Here is a 22,433-nt window from a genome sequence, read left to right on the forward strand (position 1 = left end):
ATAAAAATATTTTTTCTCACTTGAATCTTAGAAGTAAATTCACCTTACTTATTGACCACCAAATAATTATACTCCTTTTACAGGGAGCAGATGTACTAGTTGGGGGAAGGAGACACAGCCTAGGCAGGACATTCTATGAGCCTACTGTACTTGGAAATGTCAATAATGAGATGCTAATATCTAGGTACAATCTATGGCCTTTAGCTTTTCTGGCTTGTACTCTGATGTGATGCTGTTCAATGACAACTTAATTGTAGTGAATGGCGATAACTATGATCAAGTGCTATTTTACCTTTTAGTGACTATTGAATTCATTAGCTCTTAGACACTATCGCAACTGGATTTTGTTAGACTTAATGTTATTTTAATTCTCTACTACTATAATATTTGACTAAAATCTGTGCAGTCAAGAAGTATTTGGCCCAGTTGCACCACTTTTACGCTTTAAAACTGAAGAAGAGGCTATACAAATAGCTAATGATACAAATGCAGGTTATTTCCTAAATTCACTGCATATATGTTTTTTTTTTAGGTTGTTGTTACCAAGTAGTTTTTTTTGTAGTTCAATATAATTGAGAACATTTTGCTTTGATTAAATTTTAGTTTTGATATGCATCAACTGTGTACTTGTGGGTCTGAAAGGTTAGTTCATCATGATAGGAATCAAAATGGAGCTTAGACACTGGTGGACATATATAGATAGTTGTATGCTTGTGAATATATAACCACTTGTCAAAGCAGTCACATTGCTGAAACAATTGAAGTTGGTGACAATCATACTGGATTTATTACTCCTGTGTTCGTTAATTGATCAAATTTGTGCTCTTCATTATTTCTTTTCAGATTTATTTGTGTTAATAATATAAATATTTAAATTTGTCCTTTTCCTAATAACTTGGGTTTTTAGAGTAATGGTTATCAATCCACTTTTACATGTTATCAAAGGAAGTTCAAAGTCATGTGTTGGCTTTGAACCAATCAAGTATAGCCACCTACATATGAAGGAGAAGTGTTAAGAATATAAATAAAAAACCTTTTCTAAGAGCTTGAGATTTTGGGTTAAGCGCTATCAACTATAATATTTTTCAATAGAAGATCATGTTGATGAAGCTTTCTTTATCAATGGTCATTGAAGTTTTTTTCATCATGAAGTATATTTTCAGTGTTAAATAGGGTTCAAGGAACCAATAGAATTAATAGTAAGAAGAAAGCTACAAGCGCTTGGAAATGGATTAACAATGCAGAGTTTCAACATTGCTAGTGGATCATATAATTTTGCAACGTTAACTTGTTTGTAATTCATCGAGGTAGATGTTGTGTTGGTGATGATGACGAGATAATTTGTACTTCACAATCCAACTTGAATGATGCAGGTAGATAGATCTACACATGCTAGAGGGAACGTCGTATGGCGCCAAAGTTATCTGACAAAGCTCCTATGATGCTTAAGTCAGTACAATGCTTGTGGAAGCAAAAGTATGATAGAAATTGCGAGAGAGAGAGATTGTGAACCTATCTACGTTGAATATACCTCACTACTTATAGATGTGTGGGAAGTGTGGAATCTGTAGAGATTATGGCCATGATGTCCAAGAAAGTAGAGGGGTTGTTCTGATTATTTCAGTCATTTTTGGTTGTTAATCTCACCTCAATTACTATTTGATTATACAGGCTTCAATTGTTCGGTCATAGCTACCCTAGAGATGGTGATTGTGGAGTGGCGGTTATTAGAATTGTGGGCCACTTCAATTGTTCGATTGGGGAACTGAGTTGTATCAAGGGCTGTAAACAAGCCAAGCTGAGCCAAACTTTGTGGTGTTCAAGCTTGTTTGATAAGGTAATCAAGCCAAGCCAAGTCTAAAATGAATCAAGCTGTTAAAATGATTGTTCAAGCTTGGTTTGGTTTCTTTTTCATGAGCTTAAACTCGGTTCGTTTAAATGATTTCGAGCTCTCAATTCAAGCTTGTTTGATTGTTTGAAATTTTTACTTTTTAAGCTTGTTAGGTTGGTTATTGAGCTTGATAATACATACTTATTTCTTCATTTTGAAACTTTTTTTGTTTATTTAGCATGTTCAAAAAAGTTTTATTGATGAACATAGTTCACAAATATTATTCACCAATATTATTCACGAACGTTGTTCATAAATATTGTTCACGAATGTTATTCACAAACATTAACGAGTTGAACACGTGTTCAAGCTTGTTTATTTGGTTTAACGAGTTGTTCAAACTTGTTCATTAATTGATCTTATGTGTATTGAACAAACATAAATAAGCTCAACACCAAGCTTGTTCACGAATGTTCGGTTCATTTACAACCCTAGTTGTATGTGCTCAATGGGCCGAGTTGCATGGAGAGTTTGGGTGACCAAGCTGTATAAAAAGCTTGAGAGATTGAGCTATATGGAGAGCTCAAGAGATCAAGCTCTATGGAGAGCTTGGAAGACCGAGCTGTAAGTGGGAAGCTTAACTGATCTTGCTCTTAATTATGATTAGGAACTTCCTGTACATCTTTATAAATGCTAACATTGTCAACATGGGACGAGATCACATAAGCACATTATGCTGACTTGGAGTGGGATTAGTATCTTTTTAGCTGCAAGGAACTTTCTTGCAGCTAAATCCACCAGTTAAAAGCTAAGGGTGCGTTTGGTTTGCCCCATTTTCATTTTCATTTTCTGAAAAACGTGCGTTTTTCGTTTTTCAGAAAATGACTTTTCCGCGTTTTTCGTTTTCTTAGAAAACGCTCTATCATTTTCTTAAAAATGAACGTGAAAAACGCAAACCAAACACGTTTTCCATTTTCTCAGAAAATGAAAACAAAAAACAGCGTGGAAAACGCAAACCAAACGCCCCCTAATTGTTGCTAGAAATATAGTGTTGTATCAGCTATGATCATTGTTTTATTTTCTTAATTGATGTCATTTTATGATGCACATTTTAGACTCTCCGTCAACTAAGATAGTCAACAAATGACAAGAATTTGTACATCCGCCTTCCATTTTTTTTTATTGATTATGTGGAACTGTCATTTGTGCAGGTTTAGCTGCTTACATATTCACTAGAAGCATGCCTCGTTCTTGGCGTGTGTCAGAAGCTCTTGAGTATGGACTTGTTGGAGTTAATGAAGGATTAATATCCACTGAGGTTGGCTCCATAAGTTTATCTATTTTACTAGATGTGCAAAACAAGTTTGATACATTGGTATTTTGTCTTGTAAGGTTGCACCATTCGGAGGATTTAAGCAGTCAGGTCTTGGAAGGGAAGGTTCCAAGTATGGGATTGATGAATACTTGGAAGTAAGTGAATGTGATTCCAATATTTACATTGAATAATAACTTTTGTCAAAGTGACATATATGTTCCCGTGTGGATATCTTTGCAGATTAAGTATGTATGCTTAGGAAACTTGAAGGAGGTATAGATTGATGCAAGAGCACAGCAGAAACTCTACTGAAGCTAATAATGACCCAGTCGCCTCTGTAGGTGGGTAGGAGTTTTCACATTATTGTTCCCTATCCAATATTTAGTACTTTGGAAAAACTTCACAACAATGTTTAATGCTCTTGGCAGGATGAGAACGCAAACTTCTGCTCAGGCGTTTCCACTTTTCGTAGTTAATGAATCAGGACAAAAGATCACTCTGTTTCAGTGTTAACAATTAGCTTCTTGTTTAATAAAAGATGTTTTCTAAATTATTGAATGGGCCTCGAATTGTTGATGTGGTAGCAGAGAAGTCCATCTATCTTGTCCTCTATACCTTTGTCGGGCCATGGTTTTGTTGAGGGGCTTATGCTCATCCAAAACACAGTTTGATTTGGTCAAAAATATGATCTGCAGATGTGTGGAACTGGTAAGAAGCATTTAGCTTTATGGTTTCTTCTAAATATTAGACATTTTTAATTTTATTTTCTTTTAGTCTTTTATATTTTTGTGAAGAAAGGGATTGTGACTGACAAATATTACAAAGCTACTTTAGGAAAGTTCTCACCAGCCAATTGAGAAAATTCAAATGGGGGTACCCATAATACAACATCCCTACTACAATGTTCTTGTCAACATTGGATTAGCATTTGCCATTCCCTTAAACGCCAAACTCCAATGTTCTCCACAATTGTCACTTGACAATCCAGACTTTGCAACACTATGTTTTGGAGAAGACACCAAGAATGCCCAAAATAGCTCCCATTTGGACTTCTGATGCCTCTGCAAAATGAACAAGATCATCGGTGGGGGGAAAAAAAGAAAAGAAAAATAGACGCCCGAACAACCGGACTGAAGTTCCGGCCACTTAATTTGCTTCTCCTCTTGGATAAGATGATAACAATCTATCCATGCGGCTAAAGGAATTTGTAGTCTGCGTTCCCTGAATCTATAGAGATTGAGGGAAAAAATCCATTGCCATCTGCATCAAAGTCTATTGTGGTTAACATATGAAAACACTTTAAAATTTCCTATTGAAAAAGGATTATATCCAGTTCTTCCCTTAACTTGGAGTTCAGATCCTGCAAAAGGGTTAGTATTCTGCATCATGGCTTCCTGGATTCCTCCAATGCGATTTCTTTAGGAAAATATTTCCGAATACAATGTGATTTCATTCCTCCAGCACCTCCTCTAACTGATCCAGATTTTGTTCTCAAGGAACATCCTCCCTTCAAGATTTCCAAATGTAGACCAGAAATCTGCTTGATACATCCAAGCAGCTAGGGAGACGAAATGGTCTTCGTCCCTTATCGACCACCCTATCTGGAGCCGAAGAAAGAAGAACGGGACTATGATCAGACTTAAATCGAAGAAGAACCCTTGCGGAAGCACAAGATACCACCCAATCCTTGTAGTAGATGACACTTACAAATTGATTACTCCAAATTAGTTCACCTAGCCAAGATCTCATGTGATAACATCTCATATCTTAATCATTGTACCGTTCTGAAAGGACAGACACTAGACCTATCCGAGAACCTTAATTAAGTCAACAAGCTAGGGCTAGGTACCAGGTACCGATAGTTCGACAAGCCAAAATCATAATTGTTAATGACGAACCGGTTAAGATTCCGACTCAAAACAAAATTATGAATCTATTGACGATTTACCGTTGTTTAAAAAGAAAAAAAAATAGATGTTGAACTTAATTGACTAAGGGGAAGAGAAGACTTTGATATATTGTTCCATGATTATTTGTTGGGGTGTGTAATCATGGGATATTCGTGCTTCCTGATTTATTCTAACGGTCGGTAGAAAATTTTTATGAACCAGACCGGTCACCCCAAGTTTAGTATTACTTGGTTCATCAATTTTTTTTCAATGGTTATTTGTTGCCCCACGAGTTAACATAGTTGAATCATATGGGTAGTTGCTCTAATATGTCTTAGGGTCAATTCTTAGTGGATATAAAACATCTCATTGGGTGTTCGGCCTCCCTCATGCAAAGGGTCATTATGCTAGAGTAAATATCCTCCGTGATTTACTTGTATCTAGTCGGGAGGGAGGGAGGGGATGATGATACTAGGTTGCTTGGGGTGAGTGTTATTACCTTTTGCTCCAATGATTATTTGTAAAATTGTCCTCGGGCAATGATGTAATAACATGACATCTTTTCATTTTCTCATGTATTTAAGGATCAAGTCCTAACTTGACGAATTAATAGATAAATTTTTCTTAATATGTGTTGACCTAAGAACGTTAGATTGATGGATTACCTGCTACGAGCACTTCTCGATTTACCCAACTAACCGATGGAAAATTTCTATGAGATCAAACTAATTACTATAAAAATTAATCGACGTAAGTTATACCTAGTACCAACTAAAAAACAAAAGTTAGATGTAACATTATTTTATGGTATATTACAAAACTTATTAACAACCCTTTGTAGACCTGCCTATAGGCCTATTATATTAGGGGTCAAATCATAATTTTCTTTTATATATGTTTAAAATTTTTTTTGTTGGTGTTAGAACTAGACTCGAGTCTTGCTAATGAGAACGGAATATCCTATCCAATTAAACTATAACTATTAATATTTTTCATGTATTAATAATATATTTAATAATTAATTAATACTTTACTTTTGTTATATTATTATTCTTAATAATGGGAAGAAGAGTAAGCGATGCACTTATTCTTTGTTTGCTAATTTATAAATTATTTATCTGTAAATGCTTTCATGAGTTAATTAATTATTTAATAATTAATTAATAATTTTTTTATTATATAATTTTTCTTAATAACTATATTTGTCTAACAAATAATTTTATGAATATACGATTTTAATTCTTTTAATATAATAATATTGACCGTAATGAACGGAGTTATAAATCAATGATTTCAAACCGTAAATCATAACTTTTTTTTAGATAATTAAGATTAAGAGTCAGACCGATAATTTTAAACCATCAAATCAAATTGTCAATTCTGAATCACGATGGGATCTAATCCTTTATAGCAATAGGTTAAAAAAGGTTTTCTTAAAATTAGTTCGACTTTAAAATTCATATGAATAAACATCTCCCCTTCATTTGATCAGTCCCAAAAGGATTTTATACTAATATTACTTTTTACTCATTCTTCTATTCTACTCTGGTAGATAATTAAAAAATTTATTCTAATTTAATATTCTTTGTTCTATTTTATAATAGTCTTTATCTGATGTCAGCTAACAAACATACAAAGAGATAAATGAATAGGGCCTTAATAATTAATATCACATCATAACACTTATTTTTCAAACCACACAAGGTGCTGAGAGTATTATTATCAATTGTCCATTGCATAGGAATTCATACCGCAACCAAGTCATTTCTTTTATGAACAAGGTTAAATATAATTTCAATTGCGCTTGTTTAAACAAATTTGATATCCTTTTTCATTATAAACGGTTCGATATTGCCAATCTCATAATAAGATACAAACGGCCCTGAGAAAAATCAAACATCCAACTTAAATATTCTACGCCCAGCTGAAACTTTGATCAGAGGACCTAGCAAACAATCGTATGGATACTGTGAGACAACAATCAAGTGGTGACACAAAATGCGAATGCAATATCTGGCACACAAGCGAAAATAATTATGAGTTGAAAAAAAAAAAAAATGGCTGCTACTCGGTCGGCTTCTGCTCGTCGTCGGAGTCCTTTAGGTGTTCGAAGAAATTCCCCAGATGCCAGAGATCGTTCTCGTGCCAACTGCCACGGTTGGCGGTGGCCCTCCACTGCTGGTCGGCGATCATCTCCGGCGACAGCCCCCATTGCCTGAGTTCCTCCTCGGAGTGGTGGAGGGCGAAGGTATAGTCGCGGCCGCTGGGACCGAGCTGCATGACTCTGATGTCGCAGTTTTCGGGGTTGTTCAGCAGCTCGAACTGCTCCACCGTCCACTTGAACCACTTCATCAGGAACACCCGCGAGGTCAAGCCGTGCGACACGATCACGAAGCTCACCTCCGCCTTCTCGTCCTGCTCCACCCTCCCCATGTCGATGTCCCTCCACAGCGACTCCATGAAACCTGTTTCCCGTTGTTTGCGTCATTTAATTCTGTGACCGGAGGATTGAATTCATGGAGGAGAATGTAACATCTTACTGGCAACGCGGTCGAAGACGTCGGCGGCGGACTCGCCTTCGGGGAAGCGGAAGAAGAAGCGGCCGAAGCGCTCCCTCGCCTCCTTGATGGCCTTCATCCGCTCCTCCACCTGGAAGTTTCCGAAGTCCTGCTCCCTGATCCGGCACTCTTCGCGGACGCCGACGATGCGGTTGCGCGGGAAGGCGCGGCCCAGCTCCCGCAGCGTCGCCCGCGTCCGTTCGTACGGCGACACGTAAAAGTACACCTTCCAGTTCTCCCCGTCCTCCGACGACAGCAGCTGCCGGATGCACTCGCCGGCGGCGCGGGCCTGCTCGGCGCCCTGCGGAGTAAGCGGGACCTTGTGGTCGGGCGTGGTCGAGTACGCCGCCGTGTCAAGGTTCCCCTGGCTCTCGCCGTGCCGCACCAGGATGATCCGCTTCGGGAGGCAGCGGCGGTGGACGTGGCTCCTCTCTTCTCTGTTCATGGGCTCCGACGATGACTTTCTCCGATGTCTTTGGCCGACAATTCAACAAGCGCGTTTATAGAGGACGGAGTCGTCCATTTTTCCTTGCCTTGCAAGACTCGGTCATCAAAGTTAAGCCCATGCTTGGTGCGCAATAAGATTCCAGAATCCTGTCAGCAATGACTGTTCAACAAAAGGAGGAGGAGTTAGCTGGAGCTCAATAACTGCAAAAGATTGCCAGAAATTCTCCAAAAGCTATCCATTTTTTATTCTCGACGCTCATTCAAGCTCACAACTAATTTTGTTAGAGAGCACAAGTTAGTCACGCAAAGTAGGGGAGGCAGGCATCAAGTTGGCAGGGATGCCAAATTGGAAATCTTTAATACGTCCGTAAGAAAAGAAAAGATTGTCAGATTTCAGTTCAGATAAGGATGGATAGATTTGGTAAAGAAATTCGCGTGATCGTTTCAGAAATCCTTTGATGGCGTGAACACTAAACATGAGTGATTAACATGAGTCTTCATTCCTCCATTGAGCTCTATGCAAGACATAAATATGAAAAGATATCCATGGAGTAAATTAACATGTATAATTGGGTTGCAGTACACATCTTATCCGTGAGTGATTAACCCACATGCGAGTGAGTCTGTAGGAAGGTAGACAAGATTCAATTAACAAGCATGAATGAAGAACATTGTCAGGTAGGGAATGGGTCCTTTGTAAGTTTCTTAAAATCAACATTGTAAGGAACAATTGGTTTATAGATAGTAGAAGAAGGCTCCAAGGAACATTGATTTTATAATTACAAAGGTTCAGCTAAGATCAAGGTCCCCTTTCAACAGAGGCCTAACTTACTAGATGGGGAATAGAGAGACAGACTATGCCCCCTTTCAACAAGGAAATGGAGAGTAACCATTTCCAGATAAATTATAACGCAAGGGATGGATGAAACTAGTGCAAATTCAGAAGCTACAATTGTTTCTGATGATTTCTGGAAACTGGAATACAACTCACTGGACAAGACTCAGAATAACATGTTGCCATGTTTTGGTCCAAAGAGAGATGTAAGTTAGAACACACTTTACCGCATTAACTCAGGATGTTACATATGTAACGCAATTTTGCTTTTGACATAGAGACAGACTAGGACTTAGAAAGGCCTTTGTCTTGATAACCCTAAGCATCAATGAATCAGAATAGCAATATTTTGCTTTTCGAAAAGTAGAATACCTTGACATTCTTTAAGGTAAATGACTAGTTTATGATAGTTATGAAAATTAACTTCAAAAATAAAAACTAAAACACACACAACATATCCTTTATGAAATCACAACTTACGACTCTAGATCTAGTAAAGCAGATTCCTCGTCCAGGCAGGACCAAGAGTAAGATATCAAAAGAATGCCAATTCTACTTCATTAGCAGAGAACCAGATCAAGTTGGTGTTGCAAGAATATAGAGATTGCACTAGTATTCGGATTTTCATTATTCGAAGTGGGTTGTATTTATACGTTCAAGGACTTGAGCAACCCCTGATTATAACATTGACATGCAGACACTTTAAAACAAAATAAACTTAATTACCAAGTCAGGAAGAAATGGATAGGTTATCCTGGAACAAAAATGAAAAGAAGAAATTGATATCGTCCAATATCTGCAACAAAGCTATCATGTCTAAAGGCATCATTTAGTAGATTGTTTTCTAGTGAAGGTACTAAGTTGTGAATGATCAAACAGCTGCAAATTGAGACGGATCTAAATGAACATAATGAAACTATATTGAGCCTTATAATAGCATCCTTGAATGAAATGTATGGATTAGTCTAACAACATGTTGTCCATGTTGAGGTCGGATATTTCGATTGTTTAATCTCTCTATTAAAACAAAAAACACTATACAAAAGTGGTTGTAACTGTATAAACCAGACTATTGTTTAAACACTGCTGCAGTTGACCATCTACCTAAAATAAGTTACCTAGTCTCAGCATTCTGTACCATTTTAAGGGACAGGGAATAAAATTCAAATAAGAATAAAATTCATAGATAGTTTGTAGGATTTTAGTAACTAATGCCAATGATATCATTCATTAATTTTTGGATTAAAACAAATTATATAATTTAATTCCATATCTCTATTTAAAGTTCCACATAATGTGTGAGGTTAAAAACCCGTTCACTCGCCCCCAGGACGTAGCATTGGGCGCATAGCATCTCTAACATAATGGCCAAGAGTTGATTTTCAATAATTGACGACCTAGGGTTTACCCCACCATGCGTCTGACGCCTATGTACTTGCATGTATCTCTCTCCATATCCGTGAGGCCGGCACTAGGAGGGTCGTTAATATAACGGATCTACATAATGCCAATGATATCATTCATTAATTTTTGGATTAAAACAAATTATATAATTTAATTCCATATCTCCATTTAAAGTTCCACATAATGTGTGAGGTTAAAAACCCGTTCACTCGCCCCCAGGACGTAGCATTGGGCGCATAGCATCTCTAACATAATGGCCAAGAGTTGATTTTCAATAATTGACGACCTAGGGTTTACCCCACCATGCGTCTGACGCCTATGTACTTGCATATATCTCTCTCCATATCCGTGAGGCCGGCACTAGGAGGGTCGTTAATATAACGGATCTACATTTTTTTAAAAACCATTCACTCTACTATGCAAGGACCATTTCCCAATATACTCATAACGTGTTAATGAATATAAGTAATTAACATAGGCCTAAATCTCATATCACATGTTTGGCTTAGAGTTTTCATCATTATCACTTTCACTACTTGGATATAAGTAATTAACATTATTATACTCTGAACGTTCTCAACATTGTTTATATTTACTTTTGGGACTATATATTTTCATTTTCTTTTAAAGGTTTTATATATTAGTTTATTTGTTATGGAATGGTTATCACTGAAAAAAGCTCAAAATGAACAACAATAATATTATCCCCCAAATGTTTCATCTACATGAAACCCCATAATAGTATGATAAGATCATATGAAGCTAAATGATCTACATTTAGCTCTCAAAAGCTTATCTTCTTTCCCAGTTTCAATCGTTTAAGTTCATATGATGCAAAATGATCAATATTTAACCCTTAAAAGCTTATCTGTTTTCCCCATTTCAATCATGTAAGTAGTTTTTTTTTTAATCTCCTTTAAAAATAATACACCTTAAATTCAGGAAAAATAAACAAGAACACCTACCTCAATCGAAGAGCCTTCAATTTGACACTGCAAAACACTCTTGAGATACACAAATCTCTATCTAGACTTTACAATATATAAATTAACTATTTATTATGACTCCACAATATAAAGACAAAAGTCAAGGCAAGAAGCTCCTTACACTTAAAAACCAAAAATAGGGAAGATCAACACTTTATCAACTTCTCCTACCCATAATAAATCAATTAGTGAATCATATGTGGGATATCACATGTTTAATTAATTAGTTGGCTTGCTCTTATGGTAGAATCTTGTGTGGTGGCTAGAGAAGTTTGATCAAGTGTTGATCTTCCCTACTCTTGATGTTTGAGCATACGATAAGCTTCTTAAGTTGATTTTTGTCTTTATAATATGGAACCATAAAAAATATTTATTTTGAGTTATATCTTATAGATGGAGTTGTGGGTATCTTATGGGCGCATCATGTGGTCAAACAAGTTTCAAAAGAGAGGTACTCTGTTAAGGTGGGGGTTCTTGCTTATTTTCTCTAAACTTAAGTTGGGCATGATTGATTACGAACTTCAGATAATTTACAAATTTAATTATATGTGTATTATTTTCATTTACTCTCTTATAGTCTTACCTATAAGATTTATCTTTAAATTGTTTTCTCTTATGTGATAATCTTGCAGTAGTTCATTTAAAGATTATCCTTATGATAATCAATCAATAACAAACTAATATATGAAATCCTTTAAAGAGAATGGAAATATAGGGTAATCACTAAAGTCAGCTAAACCATATTGAGAACACTTAATGTAAAATAATGTGTAATTATCGTATCAAATCAGTGAAAGATAATGTTAAAAACTTTGAGCCAACTATAAGATTTGGCTTAAGCCTCAGACTCTAAGAGACTTTGACCCATTAGTTTGTTACAAGTGCAATGAAACATATGTCCTCATGCAGCTGAGTTCAAGGGAGAAACAGTTGTGTAGGATCGTAATTAGCACTTTTTTATTATTTATTATCAAAATAAATAACGAGATAAACATGTTGAGAATGGAAATAAGATGTTTAATTGGTGAAAGAGATAGATTTGAGAATATTCATGTGTAATGAGAAAAAAGTGATAACTCTAAACTATAAATAATATGAATCTATGAGTGATCAATTTGAAAGAACAAAATGTTGATAAGTTGTAATAGTAATGTAAATCTAAAAGCTAACAAATTCAGAAAATAATATATATGACTAAATTGTGATGATAACTTTATATGATTAATAATGAATCAAAATATATAGATGATATTGACCATGATCGTTAATGGTGTTTTTGCCCTTTAGTTGCAAGTTGATTCTGATGTCCCACTTCATTTATGGCATTTTGGAACTATCCATTAGTGGGATTGGAGCTAAAGGGGCAAGGCCTCCATGCCGCCAGTGTAGCACAAACCCTTCTAAAAATATTTTTTGGAAGTGTCGGACACAGACACGACCACGGCAAAAACCATGTCATTGACTTTTTACAAGTTTGACCAGTCAGATATGGCTAGGACACGGATGCGACACGTTTCCGGACATGTTTAGGCTTAATTGCAAAAAAATTAAAAATTTCGAGGGTAAAATTGAAAAATAATAAAATTATGAGGACTACTTATTCAAATGGAAAACCCTAAATTACTCCCAGCTGCCAATTCTTTTTTCATCACGATGTGACCTTTCTTCATCGCAACCGTTGCTACGCCGTCGTCGCCTCCTGCGCTCTCCGCCACTCGCCAGCGCTCTCCGCCGCTCGCCAGCGCTCTCCGCCGCTCGCCAGCGCTCTCCGCCACTGCTCAGCAGAAGCTCGCCACTGCTCAGTAGAAGCCCGCTGCTGCTCAATAACAGCCCACCGCTGCTCGCAGAAGCCCGTCGCTTCTAGCAGAAGCCTGCCGTTGCTCAGCAGCAGCCCACCGTCGCTTCCTGTCGTTGCCCTCTTTCCGGTAAGTTTATTTTTTTGTTTTTTCTGCTGAGATCATGAATTTATTTTTGCTTTTGGTAAGTTTCTGGTAAGTTTAACAATAGGCCCCCTCCGTTGCTTCTTAATTGTTATTTTCAGCCTATTTGCTAGGAAAAGTTTTCAAAATGAAAGTGCACAAGAGGATGTTGATGATTATTCTCCATTGTGAAAATTTGTAACCAAGGTGGAAAAGGCAGTAGGAGGAGGAAATGTCACTTGGTCATACAATATATGTAGTAAAGTGTGCAAAGGATTATATTCAAGGGTAAAAGCACACCTATTAAAACAAAAAGGTGCTGGAATTACAGGTTGTACGACTGTTACAATGGATCAAATGAAGAGTATGCAACAACTTATTGATGATGCAACATTGAGAAAGAAGAATTCTAAACAGAAAGAAGTTCAGTTGCCTTTGTCATCTGCATCATCAAATATGGCTTAAAAATCCTCATTTTGTTCTAGTGGTTTTTTGAAAAATGATGATCCAACAAAGAAGAGGAAAGGACCACTTGGCCCGCTTGAAAAAACATTTAACTTGAATGCTAGAGATGATCTCCACTCTGAAATTGCAAGGTTGTTTTACACCTGGAGATTATCTTTCAATATTGCTAGGAATCCTCATTATGTTCGTGCTTTCAGTTTGGCTACTCAATGAACAATTCTAGGTAATTTTCCACCTAGATACAATTTATTGAGAACTTCACTTCTTCAAAAAGAAAATGCTCATATTAGAAAGCTTTAGGAACCAACAAAAGCTGCTTGGAAACAAAAGGGAGTTAGTATTTGTAGTGATGGGTGGTCGGATGTGCAAAGAAGACCGCTAATTAATATCATGGTCGTGTGTGAAAGTGATCCTATGTTTTTGAAGGCGAAAAATTGTGAAGGTGAGTACAAGAATAAAGCTTTCATCTCAAAGTTGCTCATTAATGCCATAAATGAAGTGGGACATCAGAATGTTGTCCAAGTGGTCACCGATAATACTCCTGTTTGCAAAGTTGCTGGGTTACTCGTTGAGGCAAAGTACCCACACATATTGGACTCCTTGCGTTGTGCACACATTGAATCTTGCTTTGAAGAATATTTGTGCATTGACTGACTCTCTACAAAAACAAAGAAACCTTTGATGAGTGTAAGTGGATAGCAGAAGTAGCAAATGATGCTGCAATGATCAAGAATTTTATCATGAATCACCATATGAGATTATCGATGTTCCACGATAACTCAAACTTGAAGATGCTATCACTTGCGGATACTCGATTTGCTTCCACGATCATTATGCTTAAAAGGTTTAGACAAATCAAGAAATGCCTTGAAAACATGGTGATTTATGAAAGATGGGATTTTTACAAGGAGGATGATGTAGTGAAGGCCAGAGTAGTGAAGTACAAGATATTGGATGATCAATTTTGGGAAAAAATTGATTATATACTTGCTTCACAAGTCCAATTTATGAGATGCTAAGGAAAGTAGACACTGATCAATCTTGTATTCATTTATTCTATGAGTGGTGGGATGAAATGATAGAAAAAATGAGAGTTGTTATCTCATAGGAGCTTCATAGTGGAGATTCAAAGTTTTATGAGGTTGTTCATAATATTCTAGTGGAGCAATGGAATAAAAGCAATACGCGTCTTCATTGTTTGGCGCATTCTTTGAATCCAAGGTAAAGCTCTAAATTTTTTTTAACTTTCTAAGTTTTAGCAAATTAGAAATATTAGTTCATGAATGATGTTAAACTATCAGTCTTTTTATGTAGGTATTATAGCCATGAGTGACTTCAAGAATCTCCCAATCGTCTTCCTCCTCATAGGGACATCGAAGTTTCAAGGGAAAGGAAAAAGTGCATTGAAAGATATTACTCCAATTCATCCGAACGAAGAAGTGTTAATGAGGAGTTTGCCTCTTTTTTAATTACCATTGATGATTTTTCTGAGAATGATTCAATGCGTGATCGAGGCTTGATGTCTCCAACAAAGTGGTGGGTTATCCATGGTGCTTCTACACCAACTCTTCAAAGTTTAGCTTTAAAGCTACTTGGGCACCCATCTTCTTCTTCTTCTTGTTGTGAGAGAAATTGGAGCACCTACAATTTCATACACTCATTGAAGAGGAACAAGATAACACCACAAATAGCGGAAGTTTTGGTATATGTTTACTATAATCTGTCTTTTATCTAAGAGGAGTCCACATTATAAAGAAGGAGAAAGTAAGATGTGGGATGTTGAAGCAGATGGATTTGATTCCATGGACATGGAGAGTGTTGCTATCCTTGAAATTGCCAATTGTCACTTGATGAACTTGAATTGGAGTTAGTCTTATTTAAGGCGGTGTTGGTGATGAGACCGATATGGATGTTTGATTTTTTTACTTATTTATTTAAGATGTTTTTGGTGTGTTGCATTTTGTTATGTTTACTTTTTGTTTGTAATGGATATTATGGTTGATGTTATATGAACATGGTTTTGTATTCTAGGATTTTTTTTTTATTTTTAATAGATACATATATATAATATTTTTTTATTTTTTAATAATCGTCGTATCCTAGCCGTATCGTGTCTTATATTTTTCAAAATTTTTTGTATCGCCGTATCAGTGTCGTATTCGATACGATACCCGTATCTATATCCATGTAACATAGAATGCCACAGATAGGGTTTCTTACAGCTTGAAGCTTAAAGCATGTAGCTGCTTCAACTCAAGATGTGCTTATATGCATTTTGAGTGAAAAACACAACAAAATAAAAAATGGCATTTTCATTGAGGTTTTTAGCTATGGAGCAATGCTAAAAAACAAGTGCAAATATTTGACTTTCAAAGAGTGATTAACTGCTAAATAAGGGAAATCCTTAGTCATTAACTTGAATGTCATTAAGGTGGAAGAGAGCATCTCATAGGATTTTAACCATACATATACCATTTTGTACATAGATGATACTTGATGTATATTAAGCTGTCTTTGTTCTTCCCTTCCGTTTTACTATAATATTTTTAGGTTAGTAGTAGCATGAATGATTTGACATAAAATCTTATACAGTTCATGTTTTATTGATTAGTCTTGTGGTTACCTTTAGTTTGTAAAAAAATTCTTGAACATAAATTTCATATTTTATTGGTATGTGCTAGGTTACTTGTTGAGTGAACTTAAAAGAGTAATTTTACAAAATGACGGTTAGACCTACTATATTATATAAAGTTGAATGTTGGACTATGAATCGAGTAAACGAGCAAAAGATGAGAGTCACGAAATTAGATGTGCAGATACACGAGGATGTACATGATAAAAAATAAGAACATTAGTGAGAAAAAGAGTTGGGGTTGTATCTAACTATCTATTGAAGGAAAACTTTGAGAGACATATTTAACATGGTATAGACATCTAGTTAGGCGACTAATAATTGCTTCAATTGAGTGGTGTGAAACCATAATAAATACACACATTAATCGAATACTTAATTAGCAAGATAAAATAAAATTCATTTAAATATAAATAAAAATATAGTAGAATATCAAGTCTAATGGCGTATGAGGAATTATGATAAAGGCTTGGTTAGACTGTTGTTGTTATCATTATACAACATTCAAGTTTACTGGCAATGTAATATCTGCTTGGTATTGGGAAAGTTTACAAGGTTTGTTATATTGTTCTACGATTCTATTCTATTCTACTCACTATGTAAAGGTAGCAGCAATCTCAGTCAATCATTACTATAATTTCAAGGATAAGGGAACATAATTCGTATGAGAGAGGGGCTTTGATAGATTAAAATGAAACGAATTTAACCTTCTATACAACAACAACAACCAAGTCTTTTCCCAGTAGGTGGGGTCGGCTGTATGAATCCTTTTACGCCATTGAACTCTATCTCCTGCTATATCATCATATATTTTTAAATAAAATTTATCTTGTTTTATTATTGCTAACCAAGTTTTTTTTTATCTTTCTCTTCCTCGTTTGATATGCATATTTATCATAGTTTTACATCGCCTAACTGGAGTATTTTTTGGTCGTCTAAGTACATGTCCGTACTATCTTAAACGTGTCTCTCGGAGTTTTTCCTCAATAGATGCAACTCCGACTTTCTCTCTAATGTTCTCATTTCTTATTTTGTCCATCCTCATATGTCCACACATCCACCTTAACATCCTCATCTCTACAACTCTCATCTCCTGCTCATGTGCTCGAGTCATAGCCCAACATTCTGCTCCATATAACATACCAGGTCTAACCGTGACTTTATAGAATTTACCTTTAAGTTTAAGAGGTACTTTACGATTACATAAAACACTCGACGCTCCCATCCATTTCAATCATCCTCCTTGTATTCTATATAAGACATCTTTCTCAATCCCTCCATCGTTTTACAAAAATGATCCTAAATATTTAAATCTCACAGTTTTGGGCAACTCGTCCTCTCCTATCTTAACAATTGTCTCATTACTTCTAATATTGTTAAACTTAAATTCCATATATTTTGTCTTTAATCTACTAAACTTAAAACCTTTCGCTTCTAGTATTTCCCGCCAAGATTCTAGTTTAGCATTTACTCCTTCGCGTGTTTCATCTACCAAAATAATATCATTTGCAAACAACATGTACCACGGTTAAATTCGTCCATAATTAGTGTAAAAAGATAGGGGCTTAGAGCTGATTCTTAATGTAACCTTCTATACAAGTTTTTTTTAGTCACCTACATCTTTGAACGTTGTCCAATGGAAGAGTCTCCTACTTGAGATTTAGGCGACGATTAAGAGCACCAGAAGCCAGTGGTTGCATGGATACAAGACTATTCCCTGTTTAAATATAGTTTCGAGAGACGAAGATGCAATCGAGGACGCCATCAATCATAAACAAGAAGAAACAAAACCCGCGTGTCATTAAAAATGGTTCTTTTCCCACTCCAAAAAAACAAAAAACGACAAACATCGACAAATCCAAGCAAACTAAACATGGAGGAGCAGCAGGGCAAAACCCTGGAGAGGTTAGCTACCAGATTCGACGGGGTGGAGGTGCGCCTTTGCATCTGGCGATGGCGGCAGCGGTCTCCTCTCCTGGCTTTTTTCCTTCTCAGAAGTCAGAACCCTTATCAAAAGTATAAATAAATTTATAAATAAACAAAAAAAACATATCAAAATGAATAAATAAATTTAAATAATTTAAACTTTAAGAAATCGTTAATATGAATCAATTCAAGTTTTTGAATTAAATTCAAAATAAAAAATAACAAACATTAAAAGGTGATTTTCCAAATCACATAACTCTTTACGTGTTTTCCCCAAATCGCATAGAGGTGTTTTGAGATTTTTTAGTCTCTCGTGGATTAATTTCCTATTTTACCCTTTCCAAAGCAAGGATTCCGAGAAAAGCCTGGCGTTCGCTCACTCGCACTTCATCAGCAAAATCGAAAATCCTAAGGGGGGGTTTGGTACGCGCGTTTTTCATTTTCATTTTCTGGAAAACGCGCCTGGCGTTCGCTCACTCGCACTTCATCAGCAAAATCGAAAATCCTAAGGGGGGGTTTGGTACGCGCGTTTTTCATTTTCATTTTCTGGAAAACGCGCGTTTTCTGGAAAATGGTGTTTGATTTGCGTTTTCCGCGCGCGTTTTCTAAAAAATTGGTTATCGTTTTCTAAAAAAACAGAGAATGACAAAAAGTCATTTTCTGTTTTCTAGAAAACGCACGTTTTCCAGAAAATGAAAATGAAAACGGTGCAAACCAAACGTACCCTAATTTTCACAGAAGAAAACAATCTAAATATCTACTTTTACTTCACCGACCTATCTCCATTTTGTATTTACTGACACTTTCACTAGCCGAGGTCACGCATCATCGAAGAAACAGAGAACGGTAGTTCTTGGCGCTTCATTGATGATCACATGATCTCCCTTTGGTATAAGATTTTCATCTCTTCAGCTGGTGTTTGTTTCCTGAATGAATCAAGTCCGAGTGTGGGTTGACCCTAAATCTACATAATCATTTAAATTTGAATTGTCAAAGAAGTGAAATTATTTTGATTATATATTTTTAAAAATTTTAAGGAAAATATGTATGCTTACTTTAACTTATTTTTATAAAAATTACATGATTGAATTGACTTTAGCAATATGATATACATAAGTCATCGAACTTAGATAAAAAAAAAAGGCACTATCTCAAGATGATGATCTATTAGGAATAATATTTACTGATGGTTTTATTTGTACAATACTAGAATTACTGGTTATATATTTGTTTTTAAGTTTGTTAATTTTATTCAAATGAATTAGTTAGAAAGTATAATTTAGTTTGACTTTTTTTTTTCATACTTCTAACCATTAAGAATTGTCTAAAGTGGTGCTTCTTCTAAGAGTTTAACTTAGTTGCACAAAAAGCATGTGATTTGATTGATTATTTACAAATCTCTAATATTTTATTTGTATACGGTAGGAAATGTAAAAAATCTATATCAACAGTTATAAAAAAATTGCATATCGAGCCTAAGTTACATTTAGATAAGTAAATTAGATCATTTTATAGATTTTTTTTTTTAAACTTCCCAAAGGATAAGACAAGGGAAAAGGACATCAAGAGTGAATATCCATGAAAACACATTAGCAATATAAACAACTTCGTATCTTTCTTTATCATACTGGAAATTCCAATTAGGAGATCACTAGTTAATATTAGTACAATTTATACTAACGACCTAATTTAAATTTTAATAAATGACATGTGAGTTAAATTAAATATTATCGTAATCTAACCTTATTACCGAATGTACATAATTAACTAACTTGATGGGTCAAGAGGACCTGACACCAGACAGGAAATCTAGTCAGGATGTTAGATTCCTGAGTGACGAAGTCCGGATGTGCTATTCTGGCAAGAGATCGGGATGTGCGATTGCCGAGCAGTGAAGTCTGAATGTGCAATTCTGACAGGAAGACTTGGTGGATTAGATTGACGTCAAGAAGGTAACTTGACACACGATAAGTAGAGGTAAGTCATTAGAGGAGAGTGACTAAGTGAGAATATGACCTGGTTGAAGGGATAGTAGACGTCAGTGCAATTTAGATCTATTTCGGAAACTTAAATTGAGACCCTGATTAGATTCTGATTTGGAGGATAAGTTCTAAGTTATAAATTAATCATATTATTATTGTACTAACCTTGTTTTGTATGTTATTATTTGTTGTGTTGGATTAACACATTTTGCAGGACAAAAGGAGCAAAAGTTACCTCGGGTGAACAATACTCGAGACACCTTCAAGTATTGGAAGGCATCTTCGAACTGTTCATGGAATGCACCTTTAGTACCATGGAAGACGCCTTCCAATGGATAAAATTTAGAACTCATCAATAATAAGGAGTAACAAATTCGGGATCAGATTTCACACATTGGAGATGCCTTCAGTATTGTAGAAGGCGCCTTCCATGCTCAATAAAAGAGCATCTCGACTAAGCATTCTTCACTAACTTCTATATGAGCTTCTAGGCATCTAATTGGGGTTCTGACTACTCCAGCTTCCTTCTGTTGCTCTGCTACGATGCTACTGCGCCCGACTACTGCCGAGGAGTTGACTAACACCGAGCCTAATTCGATAATCTTTGAAGTTGGGTAATGAATTTGCAATTCTATACTTAATTATTGTAAAAGGAAAGTATAACATATTACACTTTTCCTATTCTTTCTCTTATACTCAATCCCCACTTTCAACAATTTCGGAAGAGATTATTTAGTAGATTACACATCGATAGGTCTATCAGACCTGGGTCTTAGAGTAGGAGTCATCGAAGGCTCCAAACCAAGTAAAATCAAACTGTGTGTTTTTTATTTTCTGTCTCTATGTTTAAGTTTTCCGTTGCGTATACTTTGATTTCAAAACAAAAAAGAAAAGTTTTTGAAAATCACGTGATTTACCCCCCCCCCCCTCTCATGTGCGTCTCAATCCAACAAGTGGTATCAGAGTAAGTTTTGCTCTGAATTAGTGTTACCACCAATCAAGCCGGGGAAACCGTTCTTTTTCGGATTTCATTTTTTTGTATCTTATTTGATTTGACAAAATCTACCTCTTCAGATAATTATTTCACGTTCGGTTTTTACTTGAAGTTAGTGCAACACCACTCGAGTTGTCGACATATTTTTTTCGAACACTACTAATCCAAGACCAAGTCTTGGTACCACTATTTAGTTTTCTATTTCAATAATCAATAGTCAAATTTTAGGGATTCAACACTGCTTATCCTCTTCTCTTCAATGGAAATGATTATCCATATTGGAAGAAAATGATGGAAGTTTACTTGAATACGGACATCGAGTAATGGTTCACTATCCGATGAGGGTACCCGCCACCTGTAGACGAAGCAACAAAAGTACCACTTGATCATGAAAGATGGAGTCTAGAAGATAAGAAGAAAGCCTAGATCGGCTTAAAAAAGTTGAAAACAATCCATTGCAAACTCACAAAAGAAGAACTCAACCGAATTGGGCCGCATGAGAATGCAAAGGAGATATGGGATAAGCTCATCGAACTACATGAGAGAACTACCGACTTAAGGGTAACAAAGCGTGATTTATTATTGAATTCTTTACTTAATATTAAAATGAAAAACGGAGAAATTGCAAGACAACTACACACGAGGATCAAAGATATCCTCAACAGCCTGCACATGATTGGACATCAACTCAAGAATCGTGATGTTATCAGGTAGACTCTGAATTCATTCCCTCGAAACTCACTATGGGTATCGATTGTAGATGCCTATAAGGTTTTGAGGAACTCTCAAAATTAAAGTTAGATAAACTATTTTGTGAATTGAAGCTGCACGAATAAACTAACAACCAAAAGGTCAAGAAAGAAATTACATTTCTTGCAGGCACTTCGAAGGGAGCTAAACCTGAAGCAGAAACTAAACCTGAATCAGACGAAGAAGAGCAACTAGTTAATATGGTAAGGAAGATGTTTACTAGCCACAAGAAAAGCTTCACAAAATGCAACATGAAGAAGATGTCCAAGTCTGCATCCAACAACTCAAAGGCAAACATCACATGCTACAACTATAACAAGAAGGGGCACTTCAAACATGAATGCCCGAACGAAGACAAGATCAAGAAGCAAAAGAAGGCACTAAATTCGACTTGGGACGAGTCTTCCTCGGACGGATCGGGAGTAGACAAACTGAAGCAAGCGAGTTAGCTCGCACTGATGGCAACCGAAGGTGAATTGGATCAAAAATAAGAATCAGAA

The 22,433-nt window shown here is 36.0% G+C and overlaps 2 protein-coding genes across 3 annotated transcripts; one reads left to right on the forward strand and one right to left on the reverse strand.

The window, feature by feature from the left end:
* Positions 1-33: 33 nt before the first annotated feature.
* Positions 34-3,890, forward strand: LOC121967206 (succinate-semialdehyde dehydrogenase, mitochondrial-like). The gene is made up of 6 exons (XM_042517286.1): positions 34-184; positions 407-492; positions 3,043-3,149; positions 3,224-3,301; positions 3,387-3,487; positions 3,575-3,890. The coding sequence occupies exons 1-5, from the start codon at positions 171-173 to the stop codon at positions 3,423-3,425; spliced, it is 324 nt and encodes a 107-aa protein (XP_042373220.1). The 5' UTR covers positions 34-170; the 3' UTR covers positions 3,426-3,487; positions 3,575-3,890.
* Positions 3,891-6,877: 2,987 nt separating this feature from the next.
* LOC121967205 (phosphoglycerate mutase-like protein AT74) lies at positions 6,878-18,293 on the reverse strand. 2 transcript variants are annotated; one of them, XM_042517284.1, is made up of 4 exons: positions 18,196-18,287; positions 14,180-14,307; positions 7,576-8,200; positions 6,878-7,500 (listed from the first exon to the last, which is right to left on the reverse strand). In XM_042517284.1, exons 3-4 carry the CDS (start codon positions 8,036-8,038, stop codon positions 7,100-7,102), a joined length of 864 nt encoding a protein of 287 aa, XP_042373218.1. In that variant the 5' UTR covers positions 8,039-8,200; positions 14,180-14,307; positions 18,196-18,287; the 3' UTR covers positions 6,878-7,099. The 2 variants fall into 2 exon arrangements, with proteins under 2 accessions (XP_042373218.1, XP_042373217.1); XM_042517283.1 differs by lacking the exon at positions 14,180-14,307 and having other exon boundaries at positions 18,196-18,293.
* Between the last annotated feature and the right edge of the window lie 4,140 nt (positions 18,294-22,433).

This window comes from Zingiber officinale, chromosome 3B, assembly GCF_018446385.1.
Source record: "Zingiber officinale cultivar Zhangliang chromosome 3B, Zo_v1.1, whole genome shotgun sequence".
NCBI classification, from domain to species: domain Eukaryota; kingdom Viridiplantae; phylum Streptophyta; class Magnoliopsida; order Zingiberales; family Zingiberaceae; genus Zingiber; species Zingiber officinale.